This window comes from Mesoplodon bidens (assembly GCF_964165515.1).
Source record: "Mesoplodon bidens genome assembly, chromosome: 3".
Classification (NCBI taxonomy): Eukaryota; Metazoa; Chordata; class Mammalia; order Artiodactyla; family Ziphiidae; genus Mesoplodon; species Mesoplodon bidens.
In genome coordinates, this window is record NC_138178.1 from 176,611,941 (window position 1) to 176,632,935 (window position 20,995).

The 20,995-nt window shown below is 49.7% G+C and overlaps 1 protein-coding gene across 5 annotated transcripts in view; it reads left to right on the forward strand.

Moving 5' to 3' along the window:
• The window catches only part of TRAF3 (TNF receptor associated factor 3), a 119,209-nt gene that overhangs the window by 96,362 nt on the left and 1,852 nt on the right, over positions 1-20,995 (forward strand). For 4 of the 5 annotated variants that reach the window (XM_081228395.1, XM_081228394.1, XM_081228396.1 and 1 more), the window contains 5 exons: positions 5,975-6,055; positions 8,646-8,720; positions 10,359-10,451; positions 14,694-14,834; positions 20,506-20,680. In XM_081228395.1, coding sequence (XP_081084521.1) covers positions 5,975-6,055; positions 8,646-8,720; positions 10,359-10,451; positions 14,694-14,834; positions 20,506-20,680 — 565 coding nt within the window. The remainder of the gene's footprint in view (positions 1-5,974; positions 6,056-8,645; positions 8,721-10,358; positions 10,452-14,693; positions 14,835-20,505; positions 20,681-20,995) is intronic. The other variant, XM_081228398.1, reaches the window with a different exon arrangement.

Genomic DNA, 20,995 nt, shown 5'->3' on the forward strand with positions numbered 1-20,995 from the left:
GAGAGAAGGACCAGAGTCGGAGGACAGAGGCCTGGGGCACATGATGCTTACAGCTTACTAAGAGGGGGAGGTCGCCCAGCAAAGGCGTGACCGGCGTGGAAGGGTCAGGAGAGTGACGTCTCAGAGGCAGGCGGAGCTGCAGGGTGTGTGGCGCAGGTGCTGCTGAGAGGCTGGGCTTGGAGGGGCTGGGAATTGGCTGCTGGCCGAGGCAGGATGACGACTGGTGGGTCACCAGATGGGAGGGGACCGTGGAAGAGCAGCCAGGAGTGAGGGCCACAGTCGAATTCCTGGCAGATATTAGGGAGTACCTACTGACCAAAATTTAGGAGCAGTTTTCTTTGTTATTCTGTATGAAATGAGACGTATTCTACAATCTCCATTTTACCTTACCTTGTATAACTTTCCTGTGCCTGGGACTCTTCCATCGTGAAATCTGTTTCCTGTATGATTCTCTTGTCGATTCCAGTTATTAATAACCTTTAACAACTGTGCCCTTCCCTTTGAAAAATAGCAGAAGTATTTCTAATTTCTTCAGTAACTAAATGCAAGTGAATGAGACAGTGTACCCAACGGGCAATACTCCCGACCTTACACATGTTACTATGTTGCTGTCAAAGTTACACTTTGCCTCTTGCCCCAAATCAATTACCTTTATTTGCAGGATAGAATCCAGGAATTAATTTTCATCTGAGAAAGAATTGTAAGCATGTCAGTTAAACAGCCTATGAATAACCAGCTCTGGGCTCCAGCCGAGGCTTAAAGAGGTTGGTTTTGGAATAACAGTGTCACACACGGAGTCATGAAACATTTGTTGACTGCTCTTGGGCGCCAGACCCTGAGCTAGTTGCTCAGGACACACAAGAGAGCAGATTGCAGTCTCTCCCCTTCGTTTCACGGTCTGGTAGGGGAGACAGTCAGATACACAATTATGTACATGGTGGTATGGGAAGAGACAGTTAACGTGGCCTGATAGGGTCCAGGAGGGCTTTGGAGAGGAGGTGGCATTTGCTCTGATCTGGGTCTTCAATCTGTTGACTGCAAACAGAAGAGAGAGACACAGCAGGTGCAGAAGCACAAAGTGGTAATTGCCAGTTTGGGACCTGAGTTGTGCAAATAAGTATTCATTAAATCTTACTCTGCTTTGGTGATGAAAACTTTTTAAACTGTTTTATCAGTGTTGACACTGCAGCATGTCTTGGGGCAGATGTTACTTTCTGTCCACCTGTGATAACTGTGAGAGGCGCCCTGCGTGGGCTCGCTGCTTGTGCGCCAGCCGCCGGCTCCTGGGGCCCTCGGCGCTAGCAGGCAGCCACACCCCCCCGCCCGTGCTCACACACCTGGAAGCGGCCAGAACCCCCCCGGGCCCCCGCCCTGCCAGCAGTGGTGGGATCTGGCTCCCGAGTCTTGTTCTTTCAACCCTCACAGTCTCATCCTCTCAGGCCTTAGGATTATTTTTTAAAAGGGCCGTTGCTTAACTTAGGCCTGAAGCCCCAGGTCATCCTGACTTTCCTCCATGTCCTGCGTTTTGTGGTGTGACAGATATATCAAGTGTTGATAAAATATAGGTTGATAAAGCGCCGAGACTCCAGGGACTTCGCCTTCCAGTGCAGGAGGTGTGGTTCAGTCCCTGGTCGGGGAGCTAGGATCCCGCAGGCCTCGTGGCCAAGGGGTCAGAGCAGAAGACAGAGGCAATGCTGTGGCAGAATTCAACACAGAGGGCTTCCCTGGTGGTGCAGTGGTTAAGAATCCGCCTGCTAATGCACGGGACACGGGCTCAAGCCCTGGTCCTGGAAGATCCCACATGCCGCGGAGCAACTAAGCCCATGCGCCACAACTACTGAGCCTGAGCTCTAGAGCCCGAGAGCCACAACTACTGAAGCCCGTGCACCTAGAGCCCATGCTCCACAACAAGAGAAGCCACCACAATGAGAAGCCCTTGCACCACAATGAAGCATAGCCCCTGCTCACTGCAACTAGAGAAAGCCCACATGCAGCAATGAAGACCCAATGCAGCCAAAAATAAATAAATTTAAAAAAAAATTCAACACAGACTTTAAAAATGGTCCCCATCAAAAAAATCAAAAAATGCACTGACGCTCTGGACCATTGCAGTTCATGTGAGCATTTCTTTTCTGTCTTTAAACCATGGTATCGGCAGCTATTTTCAAGTTTTTTTTTTTTAATCTATTGGCAGATTTTAAAGTGTCAGAAAACAATCTCTTCTTTTCCGTTTAGCCCAGAATTTATTGAATATCATTCTCTTTAAACAATCTGTTAATTTGTGAGAAGTCAGGAATTGTAAAGATCTTGTTTTATGGGAACGTGTATACATTTGGCCCTTGGAGGACACGGGCTGGGCGCAGACTCTCCAAGCAGTCTCGAACACGAGTATAACTTTGCAGTCAGCCCTCCTAGCCGAGGTCCCGCATCCACAGCGTCAGCCGACCGTGGGTCGGATAGTGCCGCAGTGCACACCTAGTGAAAAAAATCCACGTGTAACTCGTCTCACGCAGTTCATACCCAGGTTCAAGGGTCAACTGTGTACTGTAACGTACAGGTACAGCCACTTTGGAAAACACGTGGCAATATTTTATTAGGTTGAAAACTCATGTTCTCAACTAGCAGTCCCTCTCCTAGATGTTTAAGAGAAACTGTCGCACGTGTACTGCAGAGAGTATGTCAAGCATCACCAGAGGGGCCGAGATCTGGGAGCGACCCGAACGTCCGTCTGTTGGAGAACGGACACATCACTTGTAGCGGACCCCGCGGACAGTGTGCACAGCAGGGAAGGTTGTATGACAGCAGTGACAGTGGAATCCACGAGTCCACTTATGCGACTTGTGGATTCGCCCGCCCGAGAAGCGTGATGTTGAGCCAGGTCGCAGTAGAGTCGAAAGGCATAATTCCATGTTAACAAAATTCAAAAGCAGTCAAGACGAAACAGTATCTTACCTGTTACACATACACGTGTAATGAAACCTTTTTTTAAGCAAAGGAAGTAAAAGCGCAGATTCAGCCTTGTGGTTTTAGTCGGAGAAGGCGGGGGGCGAGGCAGAAGAGGAGCATGCAGGTGATGGGCGTTGGTTACGTCCTTGTCCCTGGTGGGTGTTCACTATGCAGTTATGCTTTATGGCCCACACACGCGTGACATCCGTTCTGTGTGTGTATCAAAGTCACGTTTGCTTTGGCAGGCAGGACAAATTTCATTGATATGCGAAGAGTTCTTACATATCGACAGATTAACAGGTTTTTTTTTTTTTTGGAAAACGGGTGTATTATCTTCCTTTGGCTGTCATAACAAAGTACCACAAAGTTGGTGGCCTAAAACAACAGAAATTTGTTCCCTCACAGTCCTAGAGGCAGAAGTCTGGATCCAGGGTTTCCTCAGGGCCATGCCCCTCTGGAGGCTCTAGAGAAGACCCCTCCCTCGCCTCCCCACCTCCTGGGGGTTGCGGTCCTTGGGCTCCCAGACTTGGGGCTGCACCGTTCCGACCTCCACCTGCACGTCCCCATGGCAGTCTTCCTGCTGTACGTCTTCTCCTCTTACATGGACAATGTCACTAGGTTCAGGGCCCAGCCTAATACAGGGTGGCCTCTTAACTCATTACATCCGCAGAGACCCTCTTTCCTAAATGGGGTCACATTCTGAGGTTCTGGGGGGACATGAACTTCAGGGGTCACTGTTCAACCCACTGCAGTGGACAAAAGCTATGAAAGGCAATTCACAGGAAATATAAATGGTTAACATAAAAAACATACTAATAACTACACATCATTAAAGAATTGCAAATCATACTCAGTTTTTCACCTGTCACTGTCAGAGGTGGGAAAGTTTGATAGAATTCGGTTGGGGCCATGCGTTCCCGCTGCAGGGAGGGTGGGCTTGTGTAGGCTGATTGCAGGGTAGTCTGGCAATACCCCTCCAAATCCCTTTTTTTTTTTTTTTTCCGGTACGCGGGCCTCTCACTGTTGTGGCCTCTCCCGTTGCGGAGCACAGGCTCGGGACGCGCAGGCTCATCGGCCATGGCTCACAGGCCCAGCCGCTCCGCGGCATGTGGGATCTTCCCAGACCAGGGCATGAACCCGTGTCCCCTGCATCGGCAGGCGGACTCTCAACCACTGCGCCACCAGGGAAGCCCCCAAATCCCATTTTAAATGCTCTACCCTTTGATACCCAAAGAAGCCCGTTTCTAGAAATTCATCATTTGGACATCCTTGCACAGATCTGCGGAGATACACAAAGCTATTGATGGGTCTGGCCTGCGGGCCCCCAGCTTCACCTCCTGCTACCCCCTGCTCTGCCCTCCCCGGTGCACTGCCCCCGCCCCTGGTTCTTCCTCAGAGCACCCTCCCGGGCCACCACCCCCGCTGCTCGCTCCCAGCGCCCCTGCCGCAGTGGTGATTATCTGTCCTGGTCAGGCCACCCCAACACCCAGTGCAGGCCTGGCCTGGTGAATGAAGGCAGGGTCGAGGGCAGGCTCAGGAGGGCGGCGTGGCGTCTGTGGAGTGTCGGCCACGTTAGTTCTCCAGGCCCGTGACGGATTCTGTCCTCACAGATGCCCTCTGAGGGAGGGCTGGTCACCCCCGCTTACAGGTGAGGCAGAGTGACGCTGTTGGGCCGAGGTTTCCCCCTGAAAGGCGCGATGGCACCTGGGAACTCTTAGGGGTTCTGAGCGCGGCCAGGCATCCGTCGGGGGTCCCCTCTTGGGAGGTGCTGGTCAGGCTCAGTCCAGTCAGGTGACTTCTGCTGAGCTCAGGACAGCCGTGGGCTCGCCCGCCATGGGCCCTGCAGGCCTCTGGGGACCAGGCCCCCGAGCAGAGCGGCCGCGTCCAGGTATCCTCTCCGCGCTGCACAACCCGCAGGGCGCTGGTCCAGATGAGGGATTTCAGATGGTGTTGCACCTGGCTCCAGGCCTCCCTGGAGGAGGGGAGTGTCCTCTCGGGCGCCCTGTCCTTGACCTGCACGCCTGCCGGGTCAGACGGCCTCGCAGCCAGTGCTGCCCCAGATATACCTCAGCAGCCTAACTGGAGGCCCAGCCAGGAGAACTGGGAGTGTCCCGGGGCCTCAGAGGAAAACCCGCCACATTCTCATCTTGCCAAGGGATGCCACCTCCGGGAGCCTGGCCTCTCACAGTTGTGTTACGTGGCAGGTCTGGCTCTGCCTGCGTCGGTCTCCCTCCAGCGGCCCTTTGCCACGTGTCTGGAGGTGCTCCCCAGAGCCTTGGACCATTGGACCCAGAGGGTTTGCTCTCCTCGTGGGAGCTCTTGCCTGCGCTTCACTTGTGGACAGGTGTACCGGACAGGTGCCCAGCAGGTGCCCGGGGCACCGAGTTGAACTGTCACCGTCATCCAGGCTCTGTGTTGAAATCTGTGCCATCCAGAGAAGGGCTACACCAAAATGTATCCACATTTACCACGCGCTAAAGAAAGATCAGATCTCAGGACAGTAATTTAAATACCCGAAAGATCAGATCTCAGGACAGTAATTTAAATACCCAGTAGATCACGTTGTTTTCAGGCTCTTGAGAAGCATCATTTCCAGACCCCAAACTGAGAAGCCAGAGGAGAACTGTCCTTCTCTCCAACCAGCAGAGGCTGGGCCCCGCCATCCACCTGCTGTGTGAGGGAGGCCAAGGCCCAGCCTACCTGGGTGCAGGTGTCCGGGCAGCATCAGCAGAGGGGACACAGCTAGAGGGGAGCTGCCATGAGGATGCCCCTCCGGCGGGCTGTACTCCCATGAGTGGCCCCGACCAGTCATATCTGAGTAGCTCTTGTGAGATGCCTTCTTTTCAGCACTCAGACTTTTGTAACATAGCGACCCATCCAAGTGTGATGTGAGTCTTGTGACTCAAGGACATGACCATGAGCAGAGGGCTTCCCTTGGGTCCTTGTGGGGACGCTGGGAACGCTGGTGGGATCTGAGGGAAGGTGGGGTGTGTTTCAGAGTTGGCAACACTCTCTCTTTCTCCTTTAGAAACACGAAGACACCGAGTGTCCCTGCGTGGTGGTGTCCTGCCCTCATAAGTGCAGTGTCCAGACCCTTCTGAGGAGCGAGGTAAGGGGCGTGGCCAGGCCTGTGCAGGAGTTGGGGATCCTTCAGGACCCTGCTCTTCCCTTAAAGCTGAGGTCAGAGGTTTTCACAGATTGTGATAGCGATACTTACAGTAGAAAAACAATGAAAACCCTCATGCTGTTTTTGGAAGTCAGATATTTCAGAAACAAACAATTAAAAGTTACAAAGTGGTAAATTCAGAGCAAAATATTAAGAATTGAGAAAATGGGAATATTTACAATGCAAGCAAAGGTGACACTTTTTAGGTTTAAATCTGTAAACTAGGAATTACTCTAAGATTATCTCAAGGAAATCAGTTAACTTAGAGATACTCCTGAACCACTTAGGCCACACATGCTGTACAGGGCCTATGCCGGGGGGCAAGTGGGTGCAGGGGTGGGGCCCACACTTCAGGGGCCGCTGGGAAGGCACCTGGACAGCCTCCCCCAGAGGCTGTGCACATCACGCTGCCCTCGGGCACACTTGCTTTAAGGCAGGTAGATGTTGCAGTAACCTCATTTTGATCAGGATATATCCAGAAGGAACAATTCCAAGGATTCTTAATGTTTTCGCATCTGATCCTGACCTGGACCCCCTCTGGTTGGTGTTCTGGGAACCGTCCGGGGCTCCTATGGGCTCGGTGGGTGCATGCCCCACCCGCCGGTCCCCACGCCCCGTTCCCTTGGTCCTGGGTTCTCTGATCTGAGGAACCTGCTCACCTCAGCCTTTTCAACAGCCTGGAATTTTACATCTGGCTGTGGGAGAGGGAAGCCCCGTCTCTCACGTCTGTGACAGCGAGAGGACCCGTGTGGGCTGAAGGCCACTCTCACTGAGATGCACCCTCCCTGGACGTTGACCCTGCTGGGCAAGGGCAGGGTCTGGACTGGCGACGGTGGTCTCTGGGCCCCTGAACGTGCCTCTGGGAGCGGCAGGGAAACGCACATAGATTATTTCCACAACTGGAAAGTCCCTCTGTTAAAGTGAATGTATGAAGAGTCTATTGTTGAAATAATTTCCTGGGTTTTATATACCTTCCTGAAGTTTTACTCACTCAGGGCTGTCTATATTTGGGGCAAAAGCTCCCATTTTGCCTCTTAAGTTATTTTTATTTTTAAAAATCTTTAAACCTGCATTTATCTTGGGTTTCTGGTGAAAGGTGCTATTGGTTTACAGATGATTCTTGCTTTTCTCCCCAAGCTCTGGTAAATTCTGTAGGGCTCTGAGATTAATGATGATAAAGCCAATTTAGAAAAAAGTACAGCCCTTTCAGTTAGTGCAATGAAAATAACGTCAAACTCGATATGACCCTGATTTTAACATTAGGAGTGTTAGCTGGTTAGATTCACGATTGTATTGATGGCACTGAAAGAATATGTTTTAAAATTTTCAAACTGATGTTACTACGCACACGGTGTCCTTTTGGGTTTCTGCGCCCGTCCCCTGCAGTGTGCCCTTGGGGTGCTTTCCTCCAGTTGCAGGCCAGAGCCTCTGCGGCCACCACGACCCCACCCTGGCTCAGACCTTCCACAGGGCTGGCCTTGGCCATGGTCAGGTGGGCCCCTCAGGCCGTTCTCTTTAACCGTTGCGGCAGGGGGAGGGCCGTCCTGTGAGCTGAAGCCGCCTGCACCCACCAGAGTGACACATCCCGCGAGCCTCCGGGAGCGCGTGTGCGCTGGCTCGCGGGGTAGCGCATTCCCGGGGGCCGCTGTGCGCCACGCTCACTGGCCGCTCTCCCCATTCAGGGTCTGATCGCTTTCTATAAAGAAGATCTATCCCTAGAGTTTCCTGATGAGAATTTCTGCAGTAAATAAAGAAATTATCCTTAAATTGTATTAGCCTAACACAAAACACTGTGTCTTTAAAATGTAGATATTTCAATTCCCTTTACTCTTGAGGGGGCACCGTAGGTGGTTTTTATTTGATGATTTGCTAACATTTAAGCTGAACACGGGTTTTCCTTGCAAGGGGAGTTATCCTCTCCCAACCCCCCCAGTTGTCCTCCATGAAGTGGAGGTGACCCCATCGTAAGGTGCATGTTGTTAGAATGACCTTAGAGGTCTTTGAAAAGCTACTTGAATTTCTGGCCATTACAGAGGGAAGAAAGTCTTCTCAGAAGTACTGGGAGTACTGGTACATTGTGTAAGCTTGCTTTGGAAAGATATTTATTTTTTGTGTACTGTACATTAGGTGTGTGACCCAGTTGCATCCTGAATGCTTTCTATTTTTTGTGTTTCATGCAATTTTTGTTTATAGTCTTTAAATGTGCATTTCAGTTTATGTTTTTTTTTCCTTTCTTTTTAAAATTCTGGCACTGCAGACAGCATGTCGCAAAACAACTTGTTCTAAAGAAACTGCAAGTTTAAGAAATGTTATAGTCAATGTATTTCTGTATATTGGTGTATATATGTGTATACACGTGATGATACTGTATATTTACTGCATATAAGTCTAGGAAGCAGATGCTATATACACACCTGTAGCTGATAAACACCATTCGTAACAGTACAACCCAGATGCTATCTGTGCCCTTGATATGTTTGAACATTTTCATGCAAACGTTCGTGCCACAACTCACGTCTCTTTCCCGTTGCAGTTGAGTGCACACTTGTCAGAGTGTGTCAATGCCCCCAGCACCTGTAGCTTTAAGCGCTATGGCTGCGTGTTTCAGGTCAGTATCCGACATTTGTCCTTCCCAGTCACTGACATTCCACCATGAGAGAAAGTTATTCTATTAACATCTTAACATGCAAGCTCTGGGCTTTCAGTTTTGCCATGGAACTGAGTCGAAAGCCACGTGCAGCAGATGTGGGTGCTTGCTTTTCCAGGCCGGGGGTGTCGTGAGACTTGAGGTAGACACCTGTGCTGAGGGGGAGTTGATGCATTAGGAGAACGATTACATTCAAAACCAGTTAGTGGATGGGACAGACAGGACTGACACTCGGTGGGGTTTCTAGGTAGATAGTTGTGGGATTTGAGCTGTTACTTGAATGTAAGTCACTGGCAAACTGGACATGGTTTCGGCAGTGTGTGCATCAGTGCACAGTTGTGAGGATCGCACGTGCGTGTGTCCAGAGTGCATTCCATGTACGTGCCACATGCACATGCCCGGAGGGCCATGTGGAGAGGAGGTCTCTGCCACTGCCACACCTGGGCCGTGAGAAAGCTGTTCCTGGGTTTTTGTTTTTGGTTTTGTTTTTTTTAACACATCTGAGATGGCTAGTGAATTTGAACTAGTTTTCATTTAAATGTATATCTTGATCTTAAAACTATCAAAGGGCAGTATATACTCCAATTAAAGTATTTTGTATTTGATTTTTATGTATTATCAATACATTATTGTGAAATCAGTGCAGAGATATTGGCATCTCAGTATTTTCTTAGAAAGTAAAAAGCCTGACAGTAAGAATGACTATAGCTTTCCCTTTGCTTCAGTCTCTTATGAGACTGAGCCCTCACCACTGTTATGTCGTATGTACATATATATCATTCATTCTGTGTATGTATATATATATATATATATATATGTTTATATATAGCAATACTTATATCAACATATATATATGACTATTCTATGTACAGAGTATATGTTTTGGAGATCATTAAAATGCTTTCTGTGGCTTTTAAATATTCCAGTTTCAAAACAAATTATATTCTTATACCAATTACTTTGTTAAATATATGAAGTACTGTTTCCCATGCTTATTACTGACTCTAAGATGGTCTACATCTTATGTACTCTGTAGATTGTTTATGTTCTGTATGTAACTTTCTAAGTATACATAGGATAGTTAGGAACAGTAATACAGTGTATTTCACTGGTAAGTTAATACTTTAATAAATCATTTAGAACCTTACTTCGATTACATATTCACTAGATTACTATAGCAGCATCTAGCTATGACTTGCAGGTATCTAAACATTTTCCATTTATATTTTAATGAAAAAAAATTTTAGGGAACAAAAATGATATATCTAAAATTTAGTTTCTTGATGTTACCAGTATGAAACGTAGGTAAGAAGGCCCTTGATAAGAAGCTTGAGGAGTGAAGCTCACGGCCTCGAGATAGTTGTTGTAGAATTCGCAATGTCTCGGCTTTGAGCTACTCTGTTCTTCTCGAAACAGCCTCCTCATCTGCACGCAGTAGATCAGGGGCCACTGAGCCCTTCTGGGGCTGGACATCCCCCGTGAACCGTCCATGAATAAGTCACCTGCCCCTTGTGTAGTGCCTGGATTGAGGTCGGCTGTGAGTCTCTCTGACTTCAACGGAGTGAGGTTGGGTAACGCGTTGCCTCTTTATTCTCGCAGGGGACAAACCAGCAGATTAAGGCCCACGAGGCCAGCTCCGCGGTGCAGCATGTCAACTTACTCAAAGAATGGAGCAACTCTCTAGAGAAAAAGGTACGATGCACCGCCTCCTGCTTTTGTTGGTTTTTAATACTTTCTTCAAATTATTTAAAGAAGAAAACCTTGTTTATAGTTAGTAATGGATTCTGCATAAAAGAAACAGCATGAAGAGTGTCAAAAAAGTAAATTCTCTTCAAGTGATCCTGAGTTTATAAATGAAGCTGTGTGGTTTTGTTAGCTTGCTCTTTGGTTTTTTTTTGTTTGTTTGTTTATAAATTTATTTACTTTTTAAAAAATTTTTGGCTGCATTGGGTCTTCATTGCTGTGCGCGGGCTTCTCATTGCGGTGGTTTCTCTTGTTGGGGAACATGGGCTCTAGGTGCATGGGCTTCAGTAGTTGTGGCACGTGGGCTCAGTAGTTGTGGCTCGCGGGCTCCAGAGCGCAGACTCAGTAGTTGTGGCGCACGGGCTTAGTTGCTCCACAGCATGTGGGATCCTCCCGGACCAGGGCTCGAACCTGTGTTCCCTGCGTTGGCAGGCAGATTCTCAGCCACTGTGCCACCAGGGAAGTCCTTGCTCTTTGTTTTTTAATTGTCAGGCAGGTATGAAGTGCTTTTTTAAAAAAAAAAAAAATCACATTGTGCTTCTCTTAGAATCGATCTAAGACAGGGATTGTCACTTCCAACCCTCGTCCGCCCCGCACCCCGTCTTTTCGTAAATAAAGCTTTATTGGAACGCAGCCACGCACACTCATTTCCGTATTATCCGCGGCTGCTTTGCACCAGGACGGCAGTGTGGACGAGCAGCGATAGAAACTGTACGGCCCGCACAGCCCTAAAAACTGTCCTCTGGCTCTTTACAGAAAAAGCCTGCCAACCCCCAACCTGGAAGGTCACCAGTATTGCCTGCTTTACCGTCCTCTGTCTCCTCGGGGACGAGGAGAGGACAGTTGTACATCGCGAGTGCTGCTGCTGACCATGGGGGTTGGGGGACCACGCAGCCCCTTCCCGGACACACCTGCTCTCCTGGGTGTCTCCTCGAGGGGCCCCAGCTGTGGGGTCTGGACTCCTCAGCAGGCCCCCGCCCACGTAGCACTCCTTCCTGGGGACTTTGTCCTGTGGTGCTCAGCTTGCCGGGCCTTCTTACCTGAGGAAAAGATGAAAACCTCCAAGACTTTATAGAGAAGGAGGTTATAGGATCTCCCACTGTGGCTTGTGGCTTATGTACACAAATAAGAAATTAATTTGATATTCAACAAACATGTGTTGAGAACTTGCGGTGGGTGGGCACTAGGATGACTTACAGCAGCGGCGGAGTTGATGTTTGCTTTCTAAAGGTTTGTAAAGATTTGAATATCTTGTTGTGAGTATTAAATCCAAGCAATTTAAAATGTAAATGTACTTAAAAGGGTCTAAAGTTTTATATCAAAAGATGTTTATTAAATCTGACATAAAATAGTTTTTTTAATATAAATGCTTAAGCTGGAGATGAGAGCCAATGAAAGGATTTGCGTGCTGTGTGTACACACGTGGGACAGGAGAAGCCTTCTGTTTATCAGTGAAATAGAATCTGTTACATGAATCATTTATGACTTTCCCAGGAGCACATATTTGCTCTGAGTTCAGTGATAGTTTACCTATGAATCTTTTTTTCCCCTCTTTTTGAAGAATGCATTGTTTCTGCCTTTTTAAATTATAGGCATAGATCTCAGGGCTTTTGGTCTCTCACAGATACGGCTTCTCATTTATCTAAAAGGTTCTTCCTTTCACGTAAAGTGAATTGGTTATACCAGCTGTGCTGGTTATGTAACCATTGAGCGGGGCTGAGCTGCAATGCGCTCACCTCTCAGGACGGCCGTCCTCGGGGCCATCGCCGTGGGGCACGCAGGGGTCATCCTGTCGCTTGCGTCCTCCTGCCCTGCCACCTCCACACTTGTCCCCTTCAGAGCATCCGCTTTGCATCGCTGGAAGCCCCGGGACACAGCCGCACAGCCAGCACCCCTCCCCAGAGCTTCTTTCTCCCTCTGTACACCGGCCGAGAGGGGGCCGAGTTGCTGCTGATACATTTGAAACATCTGTCCTCTTGGTTTTGCTGGAGGGTGAGCCTCTCCCTGACTCTGTGCCCCCTGCTCAGGTCAGCCGGGCCTCCGCCCTGCGCATCCTTGTTTGTGTTCATGAGAAGCTGGCTTCTCTTCACTGGGCCCAAGAGCAAAACCTGGACAATGAACGGAGATAGTTGTATTTTCTTAAAATGGGAAATTTATTTCTCATCATAGAATTATTCAGTTGGAATCTCCTGAGTTATTTTGTTCATCTATAATAGAAAATAGAACATCTGAGTTGATTCAGAAAGACTGATTATTATATTCACAGTCAAACTAAAGAAAAACTGTTTTGTAAAATCCAGGCTTAAAAACACCCATCTTATGTTTTAGGAAAGCTTAAATCAAAGGGCAGTGTGGAGTGCCCACCAGAACAGGCTGGGGTAGAGGACGTTCCTGGTGAGAGGGTCTCAGGAAGGATGAGGGGCCCCTGTTCTCATCTGCTGTGTGGATGTCACACTGTGCTTCTCGGAAACACACCTGCCAGGTAGACTGTCCTGTACCTGGCAGACTGGTGAAAGCAGGGGTCTGCAGGCACCCAGGGGCTGGGATCCCTGATTAAAATATGTAAATAAACAAAAAATCAGTTTAAGGGCAGTCCCTAAATGAAGAAGTTAAGAGTTTGATGCGGCCTGATGTGTGATCATCAGTGTGAGATATTTCCCTCATCCTCAGGTAGCTTGATTTGCTGCAGAAAAGATTGCCATTGGTTTTGGAGATATTACTGAGATTTTTTTCAAAAGGGTTGGCCTGTGTGCATGATATCTCTTTTTTTGGGTGTGAGAATAAAGAGCCTGGGAGTTGTGTCCACCTTTGACAGATGGGAGTGAGTGAGTTGTAATTTCAGAAAAAGCAAACACACTCCTGCCTGCTACCCGTGCCCCAGTCTGGACGCTGCAGGCTGATCGCTTGGACGAGGTCGTGGGCCTGTGAGACGGCGTGGTTTAGGGAGGAAAGTCTGTTTGTGCTGAGTGAAATCCTTGGAGAGCGAAGTAGGTCTTGCAAGTTCTATATTCCTTCATAAATACATTGGTTATAAATAAAATAGACGGAGACAGCGCGCAGAGGTGCTGCCTGCAGAGCAGGCTGAGTAACGTAAGGACGCCTCCCTTTAGGCTGGTTGTTCTTCAGAGGGACAAGGTCAGGAACCCAGATGTGTCCTGAGATGCCCATGGGCCACCCCCACGGCCACACCGTCCTCAGGTGCTGGAGGTGCTAGAGAGGCACCTGCAGGTAGAGCTGCTCCGATCCGTCTCGGAGCTCCGCGCCTTCCAGGGCGGCGGCCGCATCCGCGCGTGGACACAGACAGCTGTTGGCGGAGGGAACCTTTCCAGGGACCAAAGTGCCCCTCGTAGAAACACTGTGAGAAAGAAGCCTCGTAGGATCGCCCTTGAACTCCTCACCCTGGGGGCTTGTAAGACCAGTGTAAATTGGCTCTTGGGAGCCAATTATTTTTCAGAAAGGAACTATGAAAAACTCAAAGGTGGGTTCCCTGCTGGGAATGGCACCCCCCAGCAGACCCTTCCTGGCACCCCCAGTCGGCAGCTCCCCTGTGGGGTGGGGGGAGGCTGGGAGGCTGGCCCCAGGACTCACTGCAGCACGCAAGACTGTTCCCATCGTGCTCCCTCGTTCTGTTGAGAGAGCTTTTCGAAGGGCGTGTATGGCCCACTGGTGGGTGTGAAATAATTTAGTGGGTTGCAGCTCGCATTTTCAAAAGTAAAATAGAGTAAAACAGAAAATATCCGGGTGCATTGTGATCAGGGCAGATGTGGTTTTGAGGTCCCTGTTTTTAGGGATATGCACACGTACACAAGTGTCTGTGCAGAAGAGGTGGGGTGTAAGGATGTGTTTCCTACTATGTTTCCTTGTCCAAGTTTGAAAGCCACTCTGGTCAAAGATTTATTAGTTTTCAGCAAAAACTTTAAAAAGCATCCATTCTGAAATTCAGTCATTGCTGCACTTTGCCTCATCTTATTTGATTCCTGGGAGAGATTCTGAGAAATGCAGTTGTAGGATCCCTGTTAAACTACCAGGACTCCCATTTCCTGTGTGAGGGGATTTTTTTCCTTCCTGGAACTCCTTCAGTGAGCTGATAGAAGGCCTATATTGTCAGCATTTAGTTACCATTATTATAATTGTTATAAATTGATACGAAAATCACTTTTTGTTTGCTTAATTGAAGACTTTCTTTTTCAGGTTTCCTTGCTACAGAATGAAAGTGTAGAAAAAAACAAGAGCATACAGAGTTTGCACAACCAGATATGTAGCTTTGAAATTGAAATTGAGAGACAAAAGGAAATGCTTCGAAATAATGAATCCAAAATACTTCATTTACAGGTAAGAAGTTTTAAGATTATGGCTGGATAAAAGGAAACACATCTGTGTTCCCCTCCAGGACTTTCTCAAGGAGATATTTGAGCAAAAGCCCTGACCTTTGTCGAACAAGGCAACTTGTTGCTCTTGCTTAAGTGAAACTCAGGGAAGGTGGCCTGGGTTTGTGGGCCGACCTGGGAGGCTGTAGGCACCTCTCCTCTCGCCTTTTCCTGGGGGCCAGCCCCATCACCTCTCCTCTGTGCCTTTGGTTCATTGTTGGTGAAATAAGACTCAAAGCCTGTGTTTTTAAAAATGAGCTGTTTTATCATTATTATTATTTAAGATTTCACATTGTTCCTGAGTAGTTATGTGTAAAGTTTCACTTCCTAAAGTGAACTGAAGCCAAACTATTTTGTTCTGAATCTTCTAGCGATGCACGTACACAGTCACCTTATTTCACCACAGTGAACCACGGGCACCTCCAAAATAAACACATAAACCTTTGCTGCTCCCGAGAAAGGTGGTGTATAAATAAGCCTGATTAAAATGTGGCTCCTCATTTCTGTTACCAACACAGGCTTCCGTTAGGTGCTTGTTGTAGATTATTCTTCTAGACACTGTCTTCACATCAGCTTACTCAGAGTGTACCTTGGTGATGGTAATTCTGGTGCGTATCACACACACCCGTGGGAGAATCACATGTTGCCGAAATGATCTTTCAGTGCTTGTACTTACAGTGTGTTTCCCTAAATTATCTGGAAGAGAAAATATTTCTAATAGCTCAGAGTCACGGCATCTTTGAGATTGTCTTTCCTCCCATTTTAATGTTGAGATTACTTATAGTGCCTTGAATTGCATAGGGATTTATTAAATTAACTTCATTTGTATTAAACTCTGTGGTTGTCCCAAGACAAGGAAAAACACAATGAACCATTAGATTGTAGTAGAAAAGATACAAGTCATAAGTATTGAATCAAGTCAGAAAAGTACAGTGTCACGTAAAACACCACAAGCCTCCTGCGGGAAGTCCGTGGCGTTTTGCCGAGGCCTCGGAGGTGCCGGTCAGCGTGTCCAGACAGAGGCCTGTGCTGCCATCCAGTAAGCAGGTCCAGCTGTGCGCAGGGTGGCCAGGGCTCAGAGGGGTGTGTGGAAAGGCCGAGGAAATTATGTTACGCTAGAGGACCACCTGTTAAGGCATATCAACAGCAGAAGAAAGAATGAGTAAGTGGTGGGTTGTTGTGTTGTTTTTAATATTTAATTCTTATTTTAATGTAGTGGTTTCCAAAGTTTTCTTTTTATTGAAGTAGAGTTGATTTACAGTGTTGTGTCAACTACTGCTGTACAGCAAAGTGACTCAGTTATACACACACACATTCTTCTTCATGTTCTTTTCCATTGTGGTTTATCATAGGATACTGAATATAGTTCCCTGTGCTGTACTGTAGGACCTTGTTTATCCATTCTATATGCAAGGGTTTGCAACTACTAACCCCAACCTCCCCTGCCATCCCTCCCCCATCCCCTCCCCCTGGCAACCACCAGTCTGTTCTCTATGTCTGTGAGTCTGTTTCTGTTTCGTAGATACGTTCGTTTGTGTCATATTTTAGATTCCACATACAAGTGGTATCGTATGGTATTTGTCTTTGTCTTTCTGACTTCACTTAGTATGATAATCTCTAGTTGCATCCATGTTGCTGCAAATGGCATTATTTCATTCTTTTTTTATGGCCGAGTAGTATTCCATTGTATATATGTAGTAGTGGGTTCGTTTATAACCAAAAAAAAGTGAGACTGTCCCTAATGAGGTCATGGACGCACTTGCCCGGCACCTTGGAGATTTTATATGCATTCTTCTCCTCCGTTCCCCACTTCCAGCATGAAAAGTTTGAATTTACTTTAATTTAATCATTCCACTGTGCGTGATTCATGTTTTAAAACCTCCACGATTGAAGAAACCACTGAGATCTAAGTCAGAGAGATCCAGCTCCAAGCTGTGGAGCCCGGGGAGGTGAAGGCTGAGCAGTGCCATGTCTGCAGGCGGCGGTGACCCGTGCCGGCACTCTCCTCCTCCTCCTCGGAAGGCAGGCACGGGGAGAGTAGGCTGCATTTCAAGAGAGGGACAGAGGTCAGGAACAGGGGCTGACGGGCTGGAAACCCCTCCGGACGGCTGACCGTTTCCCGATGGTTTACACGGAACCGCGTCCCCTGGATGATCTCAGGGTCGGGAATGTTCGTCACCACGGTTACCAGCGCTGGGAGGCGGCCTGGACCACCCGCCTCTGAGCGAACGTTGATGGCGGCCCTGCGGGCTGGGGCTGGAGACGCCGGCTCTGGGTGGGGCTCTCCCTCCCGTCCCTCCTGACTTCCCCCCGCCAACCCCCCGTTTCAGCAGAGCCTGGCTCAGACCTGCCCCTCGGTCCTCACCCTAGAAATTCCAGCTGCCGGAGGACAGTTTACCTGAGCACTGTACAGTGGCTCACACACCACCACTGGGACTGGCCGCTGTTCCTTCCTGCCGCCTTTAAAACTCTCTCCGCGGCAGAATGGACCTTCCCTCCCTGCTTCCTTTCCTCAGGCACCTCAGATGGCACTGTAAATGCCACCTCCTCCAGGGAGCCTTCCCCACCTGTACATTGGACCACTGGATGGTGACAGACCTATTCCTCTCTGTGTCATCTCCTCCCTTGTCTGAGTCTCCAGTCGACCCTAAATCCTGAAGACAGGCTTACACGGGGGTCCACACAGAGTGCAGAGCTCCTGACGGCCCCAGATAGGGCTGATGGGATGCAGTCAGAGTTGTGCAAAGGAAGTGGAACTTAAGAGTGGGTTAGCTTTTGCCAGCCGTGGAAGGGTAGTTTCTTAATATTTTACTTTGTAGAGAACTCTTGTTCTTTTTTTTTTTTTTTTTTGGCTGCACCATGCAGCATGTGGGATCTTAGTTCCCCGACCAGGGATCGAGCCTGTGCCCCCTGCAGTGGAAGCACGGAGTCTTAACCACTGGACCACCAGGGAAGTCCCTTTTTTCTCAATTTAAAAAGACAGCCTAGGGCTTCCCTGGTGATGCAGTGGTTAAGAATCCGCCTGCCAGTGCAGGGGACACGGGTTCAAGCTGTGGTCCAGGAAGATCCCACGTGCCGTGGAGCAACTAAGCCCGTGAGCCACAACTGCTGAGCCCGCGTGCCTAGAGCCCGTGCTCCACAACAAGAGAAGCCACCACACTGAGAAGCCCGTGCACCGCAACGAAGAGTAGACCCCGCCCGCCGCAGCTAGAGAAAGCCCGCACGCAGCAACAAAGACCCAACACAGCCGAAAATAAATTAATTTATTTATTTAAAAAAAAAGAAGCCACCACACTGAGAAGCCCATGCACCACAACCAAGAGTAGCCCCCGCTCGCCGCAACTAGAGAAAACCCGCGCGCAGCAACAAAGACCCAATGCAGCCAAAAATAAATAAGTAAAATAAATAAACTTATTTTAAAAATCTAAAAAAAAAAAAAAGACAGCCTAGATGTGAGCTTCATTCCCGTGTTGCATTGTTAGCAGAAGCTGCATTCCCGGGCGTTCCCGCGGTCAGTGGCTCTGCCGGGCTGGAGCGAGAGCGCTCTGTCCACGGGCCCCTTGCTGGGCCCGGGAGTCCCACCCACATCGGCTCGGTGACCGGATGGTGCCAAGTGACAGACGGCGATTTAAGCCCCAGGTGCTCGAGCAGGAGACGGACAGACGGACAGATGGGCGCTCTGCGAGCAGGTCTCCCAGTCAGGGCTTATTTACATAGTGAGTGATCTGTGCTGTTTCCCTCAGCTCCTGCATCATCCTTGTTTCTAGTAAAATCCTCACCTGCACTGAAGATTTGTTTCTTTATAGAAACACTACAGGGGCTGAGTGTAGACTGCTCTTCAAGAATGAAACCTTGTTTGCTGCATCTTACAGAGAAAGCTTGATTTAGATGAGCATTCTGCTTTGACCTCAAACCCTTTCTGCAAATGAAAGGTCTATTTGAAAATAGCACATTTTCCCTTGCTGTGTGAGGAGTGCCTTTTAAATAGTGGTTGGGCCTTGTCTGTGTGTGTGTGTATGTATGTGCACGCGTGTGCTCGCTCCCATGTTCCCTCCTGCCCGCCACCCGCCTGCTGACTCCATGCTCCTGGCTTGTAGTTGGGGGCCTTGCTGTCCTTTCAGACTCCACGGTTCTGCTCCCTCTCGAGAGGGCCTCATGCCTTCGTGCCGCTGTCCCGTGTGCGTCACCAGTCCCGGGGCTGGGGAGGGGGGCCTGGAAGTGATGAGCAGCTTGTCCTCATGGTTGACGAGGTCTACCACGGAACTGCCACTGAGTGCTTAGGTTTCCATTAACTGCCCTCTTATTCTCACTAGTACCCACATCAGCCTAGTTGTCATTTTGTCACTTGTGTAGGGAGAGGACAGGAGAAAACTCACAGCTGTTCATCGTGGGTATGGGCGTTCATTCATGTCAGTAGCATTGTCCTCAGAAAATAGACTTTGTGAACTAACTTTGCTTCTCACCATATATATTTTAAAATAAAGTGGTATCAGTATAGAAAGAAGTGCTCTTTAGAGAAATCGTCTTTACTTTTTAAATGTTAGCCAATATCAGGGTTTCTTGGAAAGAAGAAGATTAACACTGTATTTTTACCCAGAAAAAGTAACCCAAGCCTACATGTTCGTTCCTTCACGGTCATTAAGAGCCAGCAAAGGTGCTGAAACCTCGATGTTTAAAAATAGTCTCCCAAAAGGAGAAGTGAACTCGGCAGGTCCCCGGGGCTCTCCCCTGTGTGGCCTCAGCCTCAAGGGCGGCCCAGCCACTCCACAGCTTCAGGGGCTGAACCACCCAGCCTTCAGGAGCTTTATTTCAAAAATGCAAATTCTTTTTAGAAGTGAAAACCCTTTGGGTCCCTGGCTTCGTCTAACAAATGGGCAGGCCCGTCCTGCAGACAAACTGGGCCGCCACGGCTGGCACGCCAGGCTCACGCCTCCAGTTACTCTTACAGATGTGCCGGTCATGTGCTTCTGGAAACGGGGGTTTCTGAAGTATTTAAATCAAGTCTCGCTGTCGACAGCCACGTGTTTGTCAGCAGGGTTGCCCTGCCCCAGTGGGCAGGGGGCGCTGGTCACGGAGCGCGTCCAGGGAACAGACCCCCACCCACCCCGCCAATAGGCACTGGCCCCTTGGCCTCACCCGGGGCCCCGAGGACCTGTCTCCAGGGCCCTGTCCTGCTGCAGATCTCTGGGGCCAGGTGGCAGTGTGGTGGCAGCTCTGTCTTCTGGGACCCAGGCGAGGTTCTGAGCACTCTTCGCGCCACAGAAACAGGGCAGCCCCTCTGGCCCTGGAGGCCCACATAGCTTGGCCTCTGCTGGTCGCTCGACCCTGCAGGGGATGGAGGCCTTCAGACGGGACCGATGAGTGTGACTCCAAGTCCTGAGCTGAGACGCTAGGACAGAGGGGTGTGGGAGCCGCATGCCCTGCACTTGGTGGGTGAGGCCTCTCTGTGCCTCGGTCCCCTCCTGGAACTAGGGTCCCTGTGTCCCCCGAGATGCCCGTGGGTCTAAGGTAAGATGCCCTGTGAGGGCTGATGCGGGCTGCCCTGTTCCTGACCAGCGGGCGTCGGATGGTAGCGGCGCAGCGCTGGCAGCGAGTTCTAACTGTGTTTTGCCTTTTTGACACCTTTGATGTGGAAGCGAGTAATAGACAGCCAAGCAGAGAAGCTGAAGGAGCTCGACAAAGAGATCCGCCCCTTCCGGCAGAGCTGGGAGGAGGCAGGGAGCATGAAGAGCAGCGTGGAGTCCCTGCAGAGCCGGGTGACCGAGCTGGAGAGCGTGGACAAGAGCGCGGGGCAGGCGGCTCGGAACACAGGTGAGGGCGGGCGGGCGGAGCCCTGCGGGTCTGGGAGGCCGCGGGACAGGGGAGCCTGGCCGGGTCCCAGGGCCCCAGGTCGGAGCTGTGGCCACCTTCGTGAGGTAAGCGAGGCGCGTGCTGCCTTAGGACAGCGCCGTCCAGTCACGGCCGGTGCTCCCGACGTGCCTGCCGGGGCAGCTGGCTTCCTACCGAGACGCCCGCAGCAGGGGCCCAAACGCTCCCCTCCGTGCAGTGAGTCCTGCGTGGCAGAGTGGGCGTGGGGCGGCCTGCGGGTCGGGGTGCTTCAGCCCCGCTCGACAGAAGGTGACCAGA